Source organism: Hippocampus bargibanti, linkage group LG01 (assembly GCF_051943395.1).
Source record: "Hippocampus bargibanti isolate YZ-2025 linkage group LG01, ASM5194339v1, whole genome shotgun sequence".
NCBI lineage: Eukaryota > Metazoa > Chordata > Actinopteri > Syngnathiformes > Syngnathidae > Hippocampus > Hippocampus bargibanti.
This window is the reverse complement of record NC_142734.1, coordinates 8,633,313-8,653,494: the sequence shown is the minus strand read 5'-3', so window position 1 is coordinate 8,653,494 and position 20,182 is coordinate 8,633,313. Positions and strand designations below refer to the sequence as shown.

General features: G+C 42.1%; 1 protein-coding gene across 2 annotated transcripts in view; it reads left to right on the top strand.

Annotated features, from left to right (window-relative positions):
* fgd (faciogenital dysplasia) overlaps positions 1-19,047 on the top strand; it is a 45,069-nt gene extending 26,022 nt beyond the window's left edge. Inside the window, exons 2-20 of one of the 2 annotated variants that reach the window (XM_088994314.1) lie at positions 2,313-2,471; positions 3,542-3,737; positions 3,867-4,461; positions 6,047-6,136; positions 7,570-7,706; positions 7,922-8,078; positions 9,843-9,981; positions 10,345-10,403; positions 10,803-10,949; positions 11,034-11,126; positions 11,689-11,768; positions 12,161-12,191; positions 13,928-14,032; positions 15,168-15,221; positions 15,300-15,401; positions 16,017-16,145; positions 17,080-17,220; positions 17,416-17,653; positions 17,779-19,047. In XM_088994314.1, coding sequence (XP_088850440.1) covers positions 2,313-2,471; positions 3,542-3,737; positions 3,867-4,461; positions 6,047-6,136; positions 7,570-7,706; positions 7,922-8,078; positions 9,843-9,981; positions 10,345-10,403; positions 10,803-10,949; positions 11,034-11,126; positions 11,689-11,768; positions 12,161-12,191; positions 13,928-14,032; positions 15,168-15,221; positions 15,300-15,401; positions 16,017-16,145; positions 17,080-17,220; positions 17,416-17,653; positions 17,779-17,915 — 2,789 coding nt within the window. In that variant the 3' untranslated portion in view covers positions 17,916-19,047. Of the gene's footprint in view, positions 1-2,312; positions 2,472-3,541; positions 3,738-3,866; positions 4,462-6,046; positions 6,137-7,569; positions 7,707-7,921; positions 8,079-9,842; positions 9,982-10,344; positions 10,404-10,802; positions 10,950-11,033; positions 11,127-11,688; positions 11,769-12,160; positions 12,192-13,927; positions 14,033-15,167; positions 15,222-15,299; positions 15,402-16,016; positions 16,146-17,079; positions 17,221-17,415 lie in introns of both variants that reach the window. The other variant, XM_088994322.1, reaches the window with a different exon arrangement.
* Positions 19,048-20,182: the final 1,135 nt, after the last annotated feature.

Sequence of the window (20,182 nt, the reverse complement as noted above, 5' to 3'; positions counted from 1 at the left end):
TTGTCATGGTGACGTGAAGCCATTAGATTTCTGTGCCAATAATGGTTCTCTGGTGTCTAATTCCTACCTAATTGTCCCATTCATCCTGCTCTCAATAACGGGCTGAGCTGAGTATATTAATGAGACCTTCCTGTTTCTTCATTTGAATGCCTGTTCGAAAATCCCTCTAGATTGACACATATGCAGTGTCAGTCATAGCTGCTGTTTGTTAACGTGGGGAGGGAGAGTCTCGATGTCGACTGTAACGTCTCTGTTTCCTGGGCCTTTTGAAAAGGTGGCTTTATGTTGTCTGGGCACACTCACATATCATTTCTTCCCTGGGCGGGGGAACTTCCATCAGGTTTGGCAGGAAAATGCACATGCCTGCATACACATGGCTGAGACAGGACAAGTGTGTGTGTTTGTTAATGCCAGAATGACCTGTGAAGGACGTCTGGCCGTGAGCTTTTTGTTGTGGATGTTTACTTTGAACACTGGTCTCCACGAGTGGATCCAAGTCTACAGATCTCAGCTTTTATTCAAGAATTTTAATCTGGATCCAAACCGTTGAGTGATTTATAGATCAGTCGTAGAATCGTAAAATATTTTCTACAGCTGATGGAGAAGGACAAGTCTATCATCTACAATCCAATTAACATACATGTTTTTCAATATGGGAATATGGTGTGTTCTTCCATCACCGTTTGGTTCGGGGCCGCCACAAAAATGGACAAAATCCGACTTCAACGGACAGTTAGGACGGCGGAAAAAATCATTGGCACCGCCCTACCCACTCTCGAGGACTTGCACACTGCAAGAATCCAAACTAGGGCGCGGAAAATCCTACTGGACCCTCCGCACCCTGCCCACCACCTTTTCCAGCTACTCCCCTCAGGCAGGCGCTACCGATCCATGCGCACCAAATCCAGCAGACATTTAAAAAGCTTCTTCCCCCAAGCCATTAACTCTTTGAACTCTTTCAACAGTAGCCAAAATGGAACTGTATAGTGCCACTTAGCAGTTTTTTTGACAACGATACTGGTGCAGCGTGTTCTACTGGAAACAAATTCCTTGTGTGTTCTACATACTTGGCAATAAAGATGATTCTGATTCTGATTCTGATATGGGAAAGCCAGAGCAAACTCAGACCTTTGAATATTTTATCACTGTGCCACTAAAGCAACTTAATTTGGGAAAACATCAGCTGCTTCACGCTTCTCTCTTCTCATGTTTCTGATTTGGTCCTTGAAATGAGGGCCAGATTTTCATTCCTGTTGCTTGGCTACGCTCAGGCGCCATTGGTACCAGGCCCAATGCCACCATCTCTCATGCTTATTTTTTTTCCTAGCCGCGACCCCTGTATACCCTCAGTCACAGACTTCTTGGTTTGTCAGTTGTTTAGAGGAGAAACATGACCGTTGTCTTACTTAAGAGGAGAAACATGCTTTTTGACCTACTTAAAGGTCTTCTGCTCTGACTCAATCAATTTGTGGCATCTGATTAACAGTGTGCTAATAATGTCTGGTTCGAGCCCAAAGCATGTTTTTGGGGAGTCATTAATATGAGTGTGAGGGCTTAGCGATAACATCATTCTCTCCTGAGATGCTTCTTATGATGCCATGGAGCAAAAATGGTGGGAAGCCTATAGCGTGCCACATGGCGTCGAAGGCGTAATGGGACTAATTACCGAGAGAATTCTCTCCTGCAGCCTGGAGCATCTTGGAAAAGACATAAAATAAGGCGTTTCCCTGTGCCATTTTGGTATTGTTTCTAGATGTGAATGCTTGTATTAACTGGAGGCTAATTTACCATGTTGTCAGTGCTATTTTTTTGCTGATCTGCAGACCACCACGTCACACCAAACTCGATGTACAATTTTCATCAAGTTGGGATATTGTGTAAAACAGAGAATATATTGCAGATCATTGACAGCTCCCTAAACTACAAAGACAAGATATTTGGGGAAAATAAAACTTGCACAGGCCAGGTAGTCGAATGGGTAGCATGTCGACTTGAATTTTCAAGTTGAAAATGTATTTGGCCGTCCAACACTCTCAGTTCACACATTCCCGAGAAGATTAAATATTGTCAATCAGATATGTGCAGCTCAGTCGGCTGCCTAAGGCTGCTTGGGCCAATCGATGTGGTGACTCGGCCTCCCCACTCAACATAATCCAGAGAACACATAGTCAACTCAAGGTCACGTGCTTTCAGTACCCCCCCCCCCCCCCCCCGCAAATCCATGTGCCAGTGTTTTTAATTCACGAATACTGCATGCGTCTTTCAAGAACGACCCCGTCAATATCATCTTTCTTCATGTTTGTTCTCCTCAGACCTCCCTTGCGCCTCCACCCAGTTCCAGAATGGCTCAACGAATTACCTGTGTTCTCCGTCTCTGCTAAAAAGAGCATCATGTCACGAGAAGCCTGCCATCAAGCCGCGGCCACAGCCATCCAGCTCCCCCAGACCGCCAGCTGCACAGAAACCTCAAGGTAACGGCCCAGCATGATTGCAGCCGCCGTTAATCCTGCTCGCCATTTCCGTGTAGTTGTTTTAGACCTGTGGTCCGGGGGTTAACTGGTTAGCCTGTCGGCCTCATAGTGCAGAGGTGCAGAGTTCGATTCTAGCTGCGGCCTTCCTATGTGCAGTTTACATGTTCTCGTTTGCATGTATCCCGGGTCCTCCGGGTTCGTCCCGCATTCCAAAAATATGTGTGGCAGGCTGATTGCACACTCAAAATTGTCCTTTGGTTAACAACTGACCGTTACAATCAGAAACGTGAAGTAATTGCTCTGGAATAATTTCATCCATAAAATGTGAATACATTTTAAAACTATGGTCAGCATTAGAGAAAGCATGGACTACTACAATGGCACATATTAAGCATGGAGTACTACAGCGGCACAGTGAACTATTTATTTCTATTTTATTGACTAGAACTGTTATCTCATTAGTCATGTTACAAATTATAAGATTCCATCAAAATATTGCTTCAAATTAATAAATATTGTTTAAAAAAGTACGCTTCAGTTTATATTTGGAAGGAAATAATAGAATTTTAATGTGCTATATTTGGCATCCATAATTTTAGGTTTGTCCTACTTCAGTGATGCGGTTTTTGACAGACTGTGCCATTTATCTTCGGAGAAACTCATCGAGGGAAATAAGACAGACAGTCACAGCGGAAGCTCATTGTCAACACAAACGTATCAGCTATTTTGGAAAAGATTGACACTTATCATGCAGGAAAGCATGAGTGCCGTGTGCATACTTCAGATAATCCACAACTGTCTATGCATCTTTTTGAAACATACAGACAGGAACTGTGGTGGCTCACGTGCACACGCATCTCGGTATCCTGTGCGAAATAAGGAAGTCAGCAGAAAGCTGAAGTAGTTCAGCATTGCTATTTATTTATTTTTTTACTCTGATGCTGTTGTTTTATTTTCAAGTGAGGACTAGGCAGGCTTAAATCTCACAGATAGATGGCAATGGAGGTTTTCTCCCTTGGATTTCTACATGGCACACGCTTGACAACTTTTCTGGACATGTGCTCCTCCAGTGCCCCCTAAACCGTTACACCTACTGGCTCTCGGGCAAGACAAAAAGCCCAAGAGGATCCCGCCGGCACCCTGCAGGCCACTTCCAACGCCACCGCCAAAACCCAAGCCTGGTATTGTGCCCCCTGCAGTGGGAGCGCAGCCACAGAGGGAAATCCAGAAAGTGGGCCTGCTCATCGAGAGGTTTGAAAATACAAGGTAACAACATTACTTGACCGTCTTTCATAGCTGTGAGATCTTAAAAAGCACACCTCAATTTGTTCCGCCGTCAATGTGCTTTTCAGCCTCACTGTCCGGTGTGCAGTCATTGCTTTCGTTTCTTCCCAGGGTCCCCATCTTGGGGGCGCTCCCCCGCTCCCAGCTGCACCTGTGTCTTAGAATGGACACTGCGTGTGACATCACTTCCTCCTGTGACCAGGACACCACAGCAAAGATAGCAGGAGAGTCCGCCACTTTAAACAAATTCGCACCCTGCGCCTCTGAAGAAACTGACGATGTGCCCGAATTGTCCCGCCTGGCATCTATGCTCATGGACGGCTCCGATGACACCCCATTGGATGTGGAGATGGACATAAACCACGGCGATGACTGCCTTGACGAAAGGGAGCGGGATCAAGAGTCCTCTCACGGGTTTCTTGACAATCCAGACTCTTCGGAGCAGATCAAAATTCCTAATCGGGACAGCGGTATTGACAGCCCGTCATGCGCTGCTGAAGGCGAGGTGTTCCCTAACGAGGACGCCATCGATGAGGAGGATCATTATGACAGTGTCACAGAAACTGAGAGTGTTTCTTGCTGTGTTACACTAAGCCGCAAACGGGATTCAACTCAGGATGAGGACAGCGATTTGGATGAAGGCAGCGGTGGAGAGATCAACTCTCTCACAGACACACAAACCGGGTATCTGACAGATGCACAAAAAGTGAGTATGTACTGTAGATGCTTCTGCCGCATTGGCAAGTAACCTGGAAATAGTAACTTTACAAAATTACTTGAAACGAGTTTAAAAGTAAAGTACACTATACTATCTATCTATATATATATATATATCCGTCCGTCCGTCTGTCTGTCCAGCTGTCTAGCTCTATTTATTTATTTGTTCATTCACTCATTTGTTCATTCATTTATTTGATTATGTATTTATTTGTAGCTAGCTAGCCATCTCTATTTATTTACACACTCATTCATTCATTCATTCATTTATTTGCTTATTTATTGATGTATTTATTTTTAAAGGAATGTCAAACAAAACAATGTTAAATTATTAATTTGCAAGCCTAAATACAATCAAAGGTAGAAATTGAGCTGCATATGAGAAAAGCATTGTTGCGTTTGGTTTCATGTATCATCTCCCAAGTCAACTCGTATTCAGCGAGATCGCTACTCGTAAAGCCGTGTCATCTGTTTACAAGTGAGCTTTATGTATATAAAATCCTGTCAGCGATATGAGAACGAGGCAACATTGACAAAACACCTTGACTGGGCTCAACGTCAAAAGATCTTGTGCAAATGGCCATTCCAAAGAATTTTCATGGCACCTTTGAATCATCTTTCCTCCTCGAGCGAAACTGCTATTAACTCAGCCTGGTAAGAATACTCCTTAAGGAAACCTCACATCGGCAGCCACAAGTGCTCAACTTGACTCTAAAAGTGGCTCTGCAATTACAAAAAGAGATGAATACCTGCTTGAAAGCGGTAACAGGAGCTTGCGTCGGATGCCGGATAAAAGGCTCCCCGCATTTAAGATCGTTTCACTTTTCCCTTGTCCTTCAGCCGCACCATTGATCGTGGAAAACATCGACCATTCATATCCTTTATCCTCGCTTCTTCTTACTGGATGTGGCAGATATAGTTTGGCACCTATAGGCAACATAGGCTAATTATTTTATTTTTTGTTCAATTTGATTGATTTATCTGATCAACTTCAGTCAAAGACAAATCCAGACTTTTCTGGAAAACATGAGTTCCTGCCAAATCTTTACAAGTCCCTCGGTCTCCAGATTCAAATTGAAAATTAGAAGATGAATATGATACTAGACCAAGGTTGCATTTTTTTATTCCCATCAGCAACTCGTACATAATTTAAAAGATGACAAACCATAATTAAAGGCCACATCCTTCAGTTAGCAAAAGTATTGGAACAGCCAGGCGTAATCTAGATGAGTGCTGATGTCCTATGAAGTTGCAATTGATACGCTTGCAATGACTGCAAAACAAGCATGTGACTCATTGACATTACCAAACTTTGGCATTGCTCTTCTTTTGAGTGAGTTTTCCAGGTTTTCGCCACACAGCTCATTTGGTTGGTACAATGTTTTAGGACATTATAGAATTGCAGTTTACGCGTGGTTGAAGCTTGGTCATCTGACCAGTCTAAAGCTTTCTACAACTGATCTTTGTTCATGTCCTTGTTGTGTCTTTGGGCTCCATTTCTTGCTGTGTGGTGCAGCATCCACCACTCCATTTGGTTGTACTGACTTGCTGTGTATGTGATATGTGGCCCTCAGTGCTCAGAAGCGCAAAGGTTGCTGAACATTGCCAAAGAACTTCTCCACACTGAAGAGGCCTACGTCAAGAGGCTCGACCTCCTCGACCAGGTAACCACATGGGAGTCATACGACGTCTTGCCAACTGTCGCTTTTGTAAGCACGCTGGACTATTTGGGTCCAAATTTCAATTTACAGTGTGCCAGCGGTTTGAGTGATTGAGATCAGGGCTGAGCCGGATTAAGTAAGTGTTCTGTGGTCTAGAAAAAGCAGTGTTACTCTGTGGACCGAATGAATCTGTGTAAGCGCACTTATGGCAAACTCTGTTTTGCATGCGTGAGATAGATGCAAAATGGTTACCTACAATCCAAGCAGATTTAGAACAAAGGTGTGTGCGCTGCCATTTATACAAAATGTGTAAATCTCTGGATTAATGTCAGATTAAAAGTGTGTGTCTCTGAAAATGTCCGCAGGATTTATAATTACAAAGCTCATTAAAACAATCTAAGATGGTGCCGAAAGTGACACATGCTAAGAGATAACTTGTTTGTGTGCAAGTTATTATTTTAACAAGAATGACTTCACCTTTTGAAAACAAATGTTGTGTGAAAAGGATGATTTTGATGTAAATTTGCCTTTTTTACTACGTTTATCTCCTCGTTTCACTGCGATGGAAATTGGAATTCCAATGTAGTCCAGTGGTTTGCGTGGTGGTCATCTACCAGTGCCTTGAAAAGTCTGTTTTCGCACAAAACATTTTGGCCTCTTGGAGTGATCCCAGTGCTCTCATTTCACATGAAACAGAGAATCTCCTGTTGTTGTCACACCGCGTTCATGTGACATTGATTGGTATCCATGGAAATGTTTGTGCCCATCCATGACTTTGCCTCTGGCTCTAACAAAAGGTTCCGCATGTAATTAATTACCGCAGAGAAATTCCAAGGCAAATTTTAAAACAATGACACTGTATTTTGCGCAATATAGTTGAGTACATCATGTTTTTGAATGTTTGATCATTTTAATAATTAAATATGTCTGAATCAATGAAAACCGGGCTTGTTGAAATGGTGTTTGTTATTGTCATGGCAACCATAGATTTTGGGTGTGTCATATTGGTGAGATTTTTTCATGCATCTTGTCAAAATTTTGCTGTACAAAGGTTTATGTTCACAAATGTTGTGATAACAGACATAAAAATTCCGGTTTCGGTCACTCAAATTCAATTTCGTTGCATTGTCACAATATTTTGCTTCAAAATGTTTTGACAGTCTGCTATTAGTCACTACGGTGACATTTTACATTGTTTACAGAAGAATACTGGTACTCTGGAATCATTTGACACATGTATCCAGTTTAGTAACAACAACCTTTTGCCTTCTTTTATCGCGTCCCATCCCTCATAAAAATGTGTTGTCATCAAGTGTAATCTTATTTAGGGAAATGACAAAAATATTTTCGTGGAACGGGCCAGACCTCCGTCGCTTTTTTCCACTTTATTAACCAAAATAAAATGACAGTATTTTATGCACATGTTTTCTTGGCAGGTATTTTGCACAAAACTCACAGAAGCCGGAATCCCTCAGGATGTCATTACAGGGATCTTCTCAAACATCTCCTCCATCTACTGCTTTCATGACAAGTTCCTGCTCCCAGAGCTCAAGGCACGCATCACTGGAGAATGGTGAGGAAGGATCCGCGCTGCGTTCGAGAGACTGTGGTGATCAATTAGCATTTTCTGTTAGACTCTTGTCAAAGGTTCTACATTGTCACAGTGTTGAAACTGGAACTGAAACTACAATTGGTCAGTCTCCTGAAATGCTTTAATACACAACTAGTCTTCATAATGGTTTCAGTTACTTTCAATCAACCTTGAAGTGATGTTTTTCACACACACAGGAATTCCAACCCTCGTATTGGAGACATCCTTCAGAAACTGGCACCTTTCATGAAGATGTATGGCGAGTATGTGAAAAACTTTGACCGAGCAATGGATCTGGTCAACACCTGGACACAACGGTCTTCGCAGTTTAAGGGTGTCGTTCAAAATATACAGGTTTGTATTTGTGTGAGTTGTGTTGAGTGAGCATGGTGCTATTTTTCCATGTTTCATTACTCTGGCATTTCGAACAGTCCTTCATTTTTGGTACAAGGCCAAGGAACTTTATTTCCTTTTGACTGACTGGTCCCAACTTACAGTAATGTGATCGTGTCTTACAATCCCATTTATTTGGAATTCATGTCATGTCACATTTATTTAATCACAAACAGTCTCAAAGAGCTTCACGACATCCCTTGACCTTAACCCATGAGGGGGCGGGGGGTTGAGAAATCTAGGGAAGGGGCCCCAGATGGGAGCATCCACCTTTCATGATGACAAAGCTGCAATGTATGCCTAGTGGGGAACATCCGTCTGAATATTGGATCCTACAATGCTTGTTCAAATGATCTAAAATCATTTGAAAAGATGAAAACACTGCAGGGAGGCGCCTCTAGAGAGGCAGGTCCTCCTTTTGAACTAGGCCCGGTTGGTCAAATTATAAATCTTCAAAGCAACGGCTCATAGTGATCGACCCAGCTCTTCCGGCAATTATATTTACACCGCCCATACACTTAACTCATTCACTGCCAGACATGTGCAAAAATGTGTCCACTCCAGTGCCAGGGTGTCACGTTTGCAAGGTGGTGATAGCAGTTGTGGACCCCAAAAAGCAGGCAGGAGGGAGCATCAGGTTGGATTTGAGAAATTGTATTAAAATAAAGTCAACAGGAACAAAATCTAAAACGTTAAAATCATTTGAACAGAAAAATACAAAGTATCAAAGGAAAAACCAAGAGTAAAAGTCTGCCAAGATGAAACAAACACATGCACAGCATGCAATGCATACACAATGCATACAATTGCATACAATGACCCGACACCGAATGGTCGTGCCGGGAGTCCATTTGGCTGCCACTGATTGGAACGACCAGCACCTGCGAGGCAGCAGGCAGGGCTGACAGCGCTACCCGTTGGTCGCCAATCCGAACGTGGCAGTCTGCCACTGATCGGGGCGACCAGCACCTGTGCAGGTGCAGGCGGGGCCGACAGCGCCACCCATTGGTCGCCAACCAGATCATGGCACAGGGTTTTTGACATTGTCACTTGAATTCCAGAACCCACAGAATATTGAGTTTTAGGACTACATAAACATTCAATGCATCGTAAGAAACCTTAGACTCTCATCTTTCATCCAAAAAAATAGAGCTGATTCGTAAATTATATGGGTCTGAAGTTATATGTGCTTGAAATGAAGGCAGCTGTCCAAAATATAATGCAATACATACATATTGATTTATATAGCGCTTTAATAACATCTGAAGCTGGAACAAAGCGCTAACATGTAGAAAAGGGAAATGCTCCCCCCTTGTGGAAGGGAACAAACATTGCCAGAGATCTGGCCAGCGCTTTATCGGCACCCAAGCAAGAGAAAACAAAATATTTTCAATTCCCGAATAAATGTGTGAATGGCAGTGAATGAGTTAATTTGGTACTCTTGTGCATCCACTACTGGAGGATTTGGAAAAAAACTAAGCCGATACAAAATTCAGTGCTCAGTTTTTAGCAGTCCGGGGTGAATTTAATTGTATATACTGTAAACTTTTTTTCTACAACAGTTGTCGAAATAATGTGACAAGCTCAAACTAATCAACACAAACACTTCCACAAGTGAAAACCAATTGTGTCAACGTCACTTCAAAGTCCGCTTTGCTTTGTATATGAATATTTTCCTAATATGTCTGTTGACAGTTTGTTTGTTTTTCACGCTGCTATGAGCAGAAACAGGACGTTTGCGGCAACTTGACATTGCAACACCACATGCTGGAACCGGTCCAGAGGATTCCCCGCTATGAGCTCTTGCTCAAAGACTACCTGAAGAAACTGCCCGATGATGCTCTTGACCGAAAAGATGCAGAAAGTGAGAGCAGCAAAACACTCATCACTAACTTTGCTGTCTGTCTCAGTCACAATAACACAATGTAGGGAGTCTTTCTTTGAGATTAGGTGTAGCACTGTGGTTCTGGAAAGGTCAGATCATACTTCAAATGCTCCAGCATCGCAATCTCCGATTACAAAAGCCTTCAGTTCAACCCTTTGTTTGGTTTATAGGGTTTCACTCATCCACTCCACATTCCACTGTCATTTATCACACTGGTGTTGCTCGCAACTTTCAGAGGACTTTCCCTCACGGTTAAGAATGACCATGTACATGTCTGACTATCCAAATAGTATCGTTTTTGCGATTTTGAAATTTCATGGTCACATATTTTTCTTTCGACAGAGGCACTGCAGTTAATATCTACTGCGGCTAATCACTCCAACGCAGCAATCAAGAAAATGGTGAGACTCAACAAAAATCTGCCGAATATCGTGTCATTGAACTCTATGCATGACAACACTCGTATGACGCACTGCTGATGCTGAATTATTGCTGCAAGGGTTGGTCTGAGGGAGTGAACGCGCTGAGTTGGTTCAGATAGGAAGTTGCTGTTTCCTGCTTCAAGTTTCACAGTGTGCAAATGTCTGACTGGCTTTGTGTGACACCCAACCCTTTCATCACTTTCATCGGTCTGACTTGTATCTCTTACTTCCCTGAAACCGCCAAATGTGGTCAAATGATCGATCAAGAAATATAATACCTGCTGTTTGCATGGCCAGCAAAGCGATGAATGGCTGTTCTGATAAAACAGCGCCATCTTGTGGTGTGGATCACATTCCTGCTCTGTCTTATGTTTTCAGGAGAAGATGCACAAACTCCTTGAGGTTTATGAGAGGCTGGGAGGGGAGGAGGACATTGTGAACCCAGCCAATGAGCTTATCAAGGAAGGACATATCAAAAAGATGTCAGCCAAAAATGGAACAGCACAGGACAGATACCTCTACTTGGTGAGAAGGAAATAACAGACAACGAGATTGGATTTTCACAGATAAGTGCCACAACTTCATTGTTTTTCCTTCTCCCTCTCTCAGTTTAACAACATGGTGCTATACTGTGTGCCTAAACTCCGACTGATCGGGCAGAAGTTCAGCGTTCGGGAGAGAATTGACATTGCTGGCATGGAGGTACTTTTTTTTTTTTTTTTTGCGACTCAAGATGATGTATTTAACTCACTCACTCCAGACGTGCAACAATGTCCCAGGGTTATTGTCATTGTCACTCGAATTCCAGGATCCACAGGATATTGAGATTTAGGACTACAGAGTTATTGAGTTTTAGGACTACATTAACATCCAATGCATGCTTAGACTCTCTTCTTTCATCAGAAAAATAGTTTATTCCTAAAGTATATGGACCTGGAGTTATATGAGCTTGAAATGAAGGTGGCGGTCCAAAATACAATGCAATACATATATATTGGTTTACATAGCGCTTTAACAACAGCTGAAGCTGGATCAAAGCGATAACATGGAATAAAAGGGGAATACCGCCCCCTTCAGGAAGGGAAAAGCATTGCCAGAGGTCTGGCCAAGCACTTCATTGGCACCCAAGCAAGAAAAAACAAACCTGAACCAATTCGGGAATGGCGCTCTACGTCATATTTTCAATTCCTGAATAAATTAGTGAATGGCAGTGAATTAGTTACATTTCATGATTGTAAATCATTATGCCTTGTTATTTCCTCAGTTGCAGGAGACTGTGAAGCAGAATCTTCCTCATACATTTGCCATTATTGGCAAACAACGTTCACTTGAACTTCAAGCCAGGTAAAAACACCCAGACGGCACATAAACATTCAAAGAATTATCATGTATACTATCAGTTGTTGTCAAAAAATAAAATAATTGGAAAACTCAGTGGGAAAGTCACTAAGATTTGATATGATTCACAGTTTTAATCAGTGGGTAATTCAGCTTCATCCCATTTGAATGTGAGTGTTAATGGTTGATTGTGACTGTAAAGTGACCTTGAAAGTTTTGAAAGGCACTTATGAATACAATGTATTATTATTATTATTGCCCTACTAAGGCTGGCATCCAATCCAGGATGCAAAAATGCATAGCTTGATCTTATCACACCATAAAGTATAAAAAGAAAGCAACATTACATACAGAAAAAGCCAAAAGTAATGAAAAACATGGTGATTTTTTTCCCATAGGACAGCTGAGGAGAAAGAAGACTGGATTCAGGTAAGGATAACAGACATTTGTGTAAAAGCAACACAAATCTTTTTGGGGTACCAAGCAATTTTGACACCTCAAAAAAAGAGTGCCGCTAGAATATGGCGTTACTCTGATGGAACATTGGCGGAAAAGTTTAGGGAGGAAAATGTGTGTGAACAAATAGAGCAACATGATGGTGCATGCTATTGAGCAATCTCCGTGTGACGCCGCAGGGGTGACTGAGCATATTGCCGGGAAAATGGGGGTCAGACCTGACCCTTGTGATAGTTGAGTTGAATTAGAGAATGGACTCACAAAAGATTTCCTGCCCACCCACACAGTCTTGGGGGCTTACACTATTCTCCTCTAAATCCCCTCTCTAATGGCTCATTTAGCTCGTTACAGAAGAGAAAAGCTGATTATGAGTTTGGCGGCCTTGAAAAGGAGGTGGTCTCGTTGCAAAGAGGGTTGAGGGTGAAAGCTGGAAGCTGACAGACAGTGGACCATACACTCAATTGAATTGTGAGGAGGGGTGTGTGCATGAGAAGGTTATGGCTGAATGGGGTACGGTAACCAAACCACTAGAAAGAACCCACCACCATCACGCCAAACTCCCAACAGCAATCAACATTTTGGTAAATTAACATGTTCCAACTGTGGACTGTACTTCATTGCAGCTCTGGCATATCTCGTTGATCTCCTTCCCTGTCGCCTATCATCCTCCTCCTGGGCACCCCCCCCCCCCACCTGAATATTGTTGAACCCCTTCCCCGACAGAAATGTGTACACACGGTTTAGCAAAATATTCTTTTTTTTCAGTCGGCAACGAGTATACTTGTCAAACACCTTATATTCATAAACCAGCTACTTACGTATATACTTGTTAATTTTCAGCCGTTTTAAGCCATTCGACGCGTGAAATGAGTATTCTCGCGATAGGGTAGAGCAGTGGGATTTCCAGGACATTATTACGAGACTTACGTCTCCGTAACGGTGTAGTTCGCTTCGACATCTACATTTGCATTCATTTTTTGGTAGCATTTTCACGTGTTACACCCCAAACGCCTAGTTCAACGGATGATAGTGAATATGAACCTTTCCTCAGAAGCTTGAATACTTATATAACTCTGCCAGTTCATCAGACAATGACTATTTCTCAAGAAGTGAGAAGGAGGAGGGAAGGTGAGCTGAGAGGTTGGAGAAGCCTCGAGTTGTCAGAGGAGCGCATCCTTTCACAGGAAATCATGAAATAACCATTGATGAAAACTCAGCAGAACTGATTCCATTTGTATTCTTCAGTCTTTTTTATTGATAAAAGCATTATTAACTCCTGAACTCTTCGAGACAAATTATTTTTTGGGGCAAATTTGGCAGGATTTACTGTTTTCATAAATCATAACATATACAACACAAATTAAAAATAGTCTGAAAAAATAACGTTTTTCACACAAAAAATGTTGAAAACGCGGTTAAGGAGCGTCGTGGGGCGGCCACTACCCTTCATTCTAGTGCGGTGAGCGCTGGGCGCCTCACTTTCAAGTGAGCCTACAACTTTTTCCCATCTGTCTTTAGCCCCGTTACCCCCTTGCGCCACCCAGAGGCAACCCACCGCACGAGCGTTCATCATCCCGTGACTGTAAAGTGTCCTTGAGTTTTGAAAGGCGCTTGAAAATTCAATGTATTATTATTATTATTATTATTATTATTATTATTATTATTATTATTATTATTATCATCTACTCCAAATCTCTGTTTACACCCAGGTCATCCAGGCCACTATTGATCGACACAAGCAAAACAGCGAGACTTTCAATAAAGCCTTCAACAGCTCCTTCTCGCGGGAAGATGACCACGCTCCAGAATCACCGGTAAGACCACCATAAACATTTAAAGGACAACTGACGTCTTCGGACAAGTTGTGTCCATAATTTGTAAAATGGCTTCAAATGACTTCTACTGAGTGTATTTTACAAAGATTCCACGGCATATAGCTATATTTTACGTTTTAAGACTCGCGCTGAATATTCAGGAAGTCTTGTTTTTGAGTTGGTGACGAGTCCGTACGTGACGTCACTAAAGGACCCCCCTTGACTGTGAAAAAGACGCATTGTAGCGGTCCTTCCATCACGTCAATGTATTTTGCTGTACTTGTTTGGTCTGGGGACCTCGTGTTGCACCCAAAAGCCGCCAGAAAGCCAGAAGAGGGTGTCCAAGCGCCATATAAGGAATTTATCAGCCTGTGTAAACGGAGGTGGCCACAGGATGTCGCCATTTTGTGCCACTTTTTTTGGGTGACAGATTTTCCCCCAATGTTGCCTCAAAATGGCACAAATAAATTATTTAATCGATTGCAAACATGTATGCTTTCCTCTTCAGAACTATTTGAATCATATTCATAACTGGATGTGTAACAAGAAAGCATATTCTCCGAATCGAAATCCGTTGTTTTGATTCACTAGCAATGCAAGACGTCTTGGCGTGACGTCACGAACTGAGGGCGGGACTTTCTGAAAATGCCCAATTCGCAGCTCAATTTTTTGCAGATTTTGGACACTTTAAGTCATGTTTATTGGTGTTTTGCATTTGACTACAAATATTATACTGCATGTTTTGGGTATTTTAGATGCTATAAAACGTTTTTCTGGTGTCAGTTAAAAAACAAAAAAGTGACGTCGGTTGTCCTTTAATTGATTGTTTCATTAATGAATTAATGCGCCAAACCAGTAGTCTTTTTGAACAATTCTCCATATCTGAACGTGTATCATACACACACCACAATTTAAGATGTGCTAGTCTCCCACACCTCTCGCATGACCTTAATAGGGAAAGCCCAAATCAAAAGTCATTCCTACGGATCTGTTTTGACCCACTTTCAGCTGTTGCACGTGACTCACGGCCAAACACAACTGTCTTCCTCTGTGACTTTACACTGACATCTTGTGGAAGGGATTCATAACTGCAGAAATAAGCCTCTGATTCTCTCGTTTGCTTTCAAATTTTCAGAGTCCCTGGTCCAACACGTCCATCGACTCGGATGGCGAAAGACTACATGAAAGGGTGAGTAAACATATCTCTTGTTGTACTGAACCGTGTACACTTCTTGACACTTTTGTTTTGTTTTTGATTTTTTTGCAGAAGAGTTCAAGAAAGAAAGATAAAGAGAAGCAGACATGTAAAGGATGTAACGAGAGTTTCAATTTCACAAAACGTAAACACCACTGCAAATCCTGCGGGGGGGTGAGTACTGTATATACTATATATATATATATATATATATATATATATATATATATATATATATATATATATATATATATATATATATATATATGTGCGTGCGTGCGTGCGTGCGTGTGTGTGTGTGTGTGTGTGTGTGTGTGTGTGTGCGTGCGTGCGTGTGTGTGTGTGTGTGTGTGTGTGCGTGTATATATACATTATATATATTTTTTGTAACTGTCTTTTAAAAGTGATTTCAAAAAAATGTCAATATAATAACATTCTGAATGTATTCTTTCAAATACATGTGTGATAATACTCACCTTTATGGTGACTGGTTTTGCGTTCCTCACGATTGCTAAAAATCCAGCAAAACTATCCGAATGAAAGTCATTTTTCCGGGTCCATATTCGCATGGTGGCTAGCTTGCATCTGGCGTAGAGGAATTTGATGTGAATGTAGCATGGGCTGTGACAAAGTGCCGCTTAAATTTGACTGTTTCATTGATGATATTTTGTAATTTATATCAATATATGTTATCATATATCAATATATGTTTATTACAAATAACATTTGTTTATGTTTCCATCTTTGAAATAAAGACAGTCAATCATTAAAGAACTATCCATCCCACAGGCCATATGTGCAAAGTGTTCAAAAACCTTGGACAACAAAACGAGTCGAGTGTGCCCGGAGTGTTTTGAGGCCAGCCTAAGTCTGGAAAATCTCAGTGGTGTTGAACAGAAGAGGAAAGGAGTGCCTGAGGTGGGACACCAAGACAGTAATCCATAAAACACATACATGCACGCATGCACAGACACGCACACACACATCCGTATGAGAATCATACACTCACTGGACACATTATGTACAGCTGCAAATGTTAATGATATCGACAAAGAAAGGATCAAAATATTCCAAGCATGCAACAAAGTACAAAACAGTGTCATTTTGAAGCAAGGTCATTTGCAACTTCAATTACGAGTACTGTATCATCTGATTAGATCGCTTTAGTTTCTTTAATTTAATGAAAATCACAGTGTTTGCCCAGTGCACGTTACACGTTACCATGGTCTAGTGACATCATTACGTCTTTTTACTTACAGGGGGAACTATTTGAATATACCTCAACACACTAAAAAGACAACCAAAAGTACAAAATTTTCCTTTAAATGTACATGAACGGGGTATCCATTCTTGAGATGACTTACAGGGGGAACTATTTGAATATACCTCAACACACTAAAAAGACAACCAAAAGTACAAAATGTTCCTTTAAATGTACATGAACAGGGTATCCATTTTTGAGATGACACAGAATTAAGTCAATTTTTTTCCAGTAAATATTTGTAGAACAAAAACTCTCAGAGGTCATAGAATACATCTCTTCTGCCAACTCTGCTGTCTTCCTGCCGATATTGTGCTTTTCCATTCAACCGGGTGCCTAATATTGCACCCTCTTGACGAAGTCGGTGAAACCTGCTGTCATTCAGTCTTGAGCTTCTTCAAGGACAAGAGTTCAAACCCTGATCTTCCATTGGGTCTTACCTAAAATTGTACATACAAGTCAAAATGTGCTGTCTTACTATTCAAGTACATCACGCGAAGCTTACTGTCTTCCACATTCCGCCTTGTCCCCTAACGCGTCGTTGCTTTACTGTATTTGCACTGAAGCGGTATCATCTGTCATCTGTTTTAGAGGCAAGCATCATTGACAGGGGAGAACTGCCTCTTGTGTGGCCACCTCCATGTACAGGAGAAAGGAAAGAGTTGGACCAAAATGTGGGTGGCAGTGACAAAGGCCGAACCACTGCTGTTGTATCTGCAGAGCAGTGGGCAGGTATGGCCTAATGCCTACACAAACACACCCACAGAAATCGATGAAAATAGCGCTGCTTTATTTGGAAACGTTTGCATCGTTATGCCAGCGATTTGTTTGATGTAGCTATTTATGATCACATGCAGCTAAAGAGACAAAATGATAATTTCGCACCGTCTTTGACTAGAGCTGAATGTGTTGCACTTATCGCTGCAGGACTTGAAGGGGGCGAGGGCTGTGCCCCTGTCCGGCTTTGAGGTGACGATGCCGTCGCCGTCCTCAGGTGAAAGATCAGAAGTCAAACACATGATCCGGCTCAGTCACAGTCCTCAAACGGTGCTGTTAAGTGCTCAAGATGCCGAACAACAGGCCAAGTGGGTTGACTTCCTTTCAAAATCGGCTCGCGGTGAGACGGCCGCAAATGCGTCAACAAATGCGACTGATCATAGCAAAAGTCAGTAGTGGACACGCCCTCCTTCCCAAACTCCACCCCCCTCTCCCTGCCCTGTGTAAAGAGCACACCTTACTTGAAATTGCTAACCTTGGCACTTTTTTTTTGTGGCGGGGACCACCACTTAGATCTCATCACTCACACCTCCTCCTTGCCACGATGCCATCATAGGCACCCCGTGTGGCTTCCGCCGGGATATTTTGTTCCTCTGCGCAAGCTAAGAGGATCTTCTGATGGACTCATGTATTATTTTTATCATAGCTGAAGATTCCCATATGGTTTTAATGTATAAGTTCCCTGTACATTATCGTATTATTGTTGACTGTGTTGAAAAGCATTATGGCCTTGTATTTTTTTCCATCATGTGAAAGTGTGTCTGTGTGTGTGTGTGTGTGTGTGTGTGTGTGTGTGTGTGTGTGTGTGTGTGTGTGTGTGTGTGTGTGTGTGTGTGTGTGTGTGTGTGTGTGTGTGTGTGTGTGTGTGTGTGTGTCAGTGAGAGAGAAAAAGAGAGCCTATCTGCTCCTTCCTGGGTATATGAAGCATTTGAATGTTTGTGTCCTCATCCTGCGCCACCTCCCTGATCGTTGCTTGGGACACGATGGCAGTTCAGTGGATCTTATACAATATGTCTACTAAAGCGTGATGTGAGAAAAACAAACAAAGTACATTTTAAGTTAAAAGACACAAGAACTGTGTACAATTGTGGCTGGCCACCTGGTGCTCCCACTGGCATCTTCCTGTTTAACAAACATCACTCAATCCAGTACAGTATTTAATTCCTGCTATCTTCTCTTCCTATTTTCACCTTTTGACTATTTAGACTTTGTCAGATGAGAGCCAGAAATTAGTCTGACGACCCGCAGTATCTCCGGTTGCTCATGTGCTAAATACTTCATTTTCTGATGTTTTTTTTTTCAGCATAGCAACACTTGACCATCTCCTCACCCCTTTTGTGATATGACGGAGATTAAGTACTGTACCATCACTGTCTTCTGCCTTTCCCTCTGTGCCCTGCTCCTACAAGCACCAGCCTTGAACAAAAAAGTAGCAAAAATCAAACATTATCTTGCATGTGAAGTCACCCATAAAGCAATGAAGCATATCATCGATAAAAATGTGGTAAATGAAGCATACCTGGCTGTCCAACAAGCTGTGCATATGTCACTAATATCTTTGTCCACACCATAAAGCTCAGAACACTTGATGAGCTGGAAACTATGCATGTGTTGCCATGTGCCGTATCATGTTTCCTGATTGCACTCCAATTCTCCTTGCTTTTTCATCCAACCGCCACCTCCATGGTTTTTGTAACGTAAAAGATGTTCAGTAGTGAATTTGGACTTTTAAGTGTTACCTTTGCCAAATATACTGATTCAAGAAACCCTACCGTGATTCAATGCGCCTGTCTGTGTGTGCCACGCAAACAATATATGTACATCTCTATTATTTGCTGCAACCATGAAAGTCAGGGGAATCAAGTCCACGTTCCAGAGTTTCTACACCAAGTCAATTCAAACTCTGTCAAGTGAGAATGTGTTTTCTTGGGTGCCCCTTCACGATGATGGACCTATGTCCATAACCAGAAGACTAATGGATTCCAGGAAGATTGAGACATTGGCCATGGAGACCTTTTTGTCATATCCAGAAAATCCTAATCCTGGTGTAGGGAACTCCGGACTGTGACTTCTGGTTAGTGTGCAAAATAGAAAGATACAAAGCCAGAAGCAAAGTCACAGAGACACAACAGCTGAATCATTCCATCATTTTGTCAACGGTTTGCATGGTGGTGATGACGGGTGCGGATCCCAAAAAGCAGGCAAGAGGGAGCAGGAGGTTGTATTTGAGAAATTGTATTAAAATAAAGTCAGCAGGAACAAAATGTAAAACATCAAAATCATCTGAATGGAAAAAATACGAAGTATCAAAAGAAAACCAAGATTAAGAGTCCGCCAAGATTAAACAAACACATGCACTGCACACAATGCATACAATTGCATCCAACAGCATACAATGTGTTCAACAGCATTCAATGACATATAACAATTACCCGACACCGAATGGTCGTGCCAGGTGTCCTTTTGAGTGTGACTGATTAGAAACGACCGGCACCTGTGCAGGTGCAGGCGGGGCCGACAGCGCCACCAGTTGGTCACCAACCAGATTATGACACATTTTGTCCGGACCATCATTCAAATTGAATTAATCAAACATTCCATTTTATTGGAGCACAATTTAAAAAGCAAATGCAGATCCCCCCCCCCTCATTTTCAGTACTGGTCCATTTTTATCACTTCTGCTGGACCCGAGTGATATCGGTGACCGTTGTGTGTTTGTCTTTCGTGAGGAAATGGTCACAGTTTTAATGCACGTGTATACAGAACTTGGGGATTTGCTCTGATTTCCAAGCCTGAGAGATTTTATACTCTCTGAACGCAAAGGACTGCAATGGGAAAGCTGTCAATTACCACTGATCTTCTTCTTTTCCTTTCGGCTTTTCCCTTCAAGGGGTCGCCACAGCAAATCAGTGTCCTC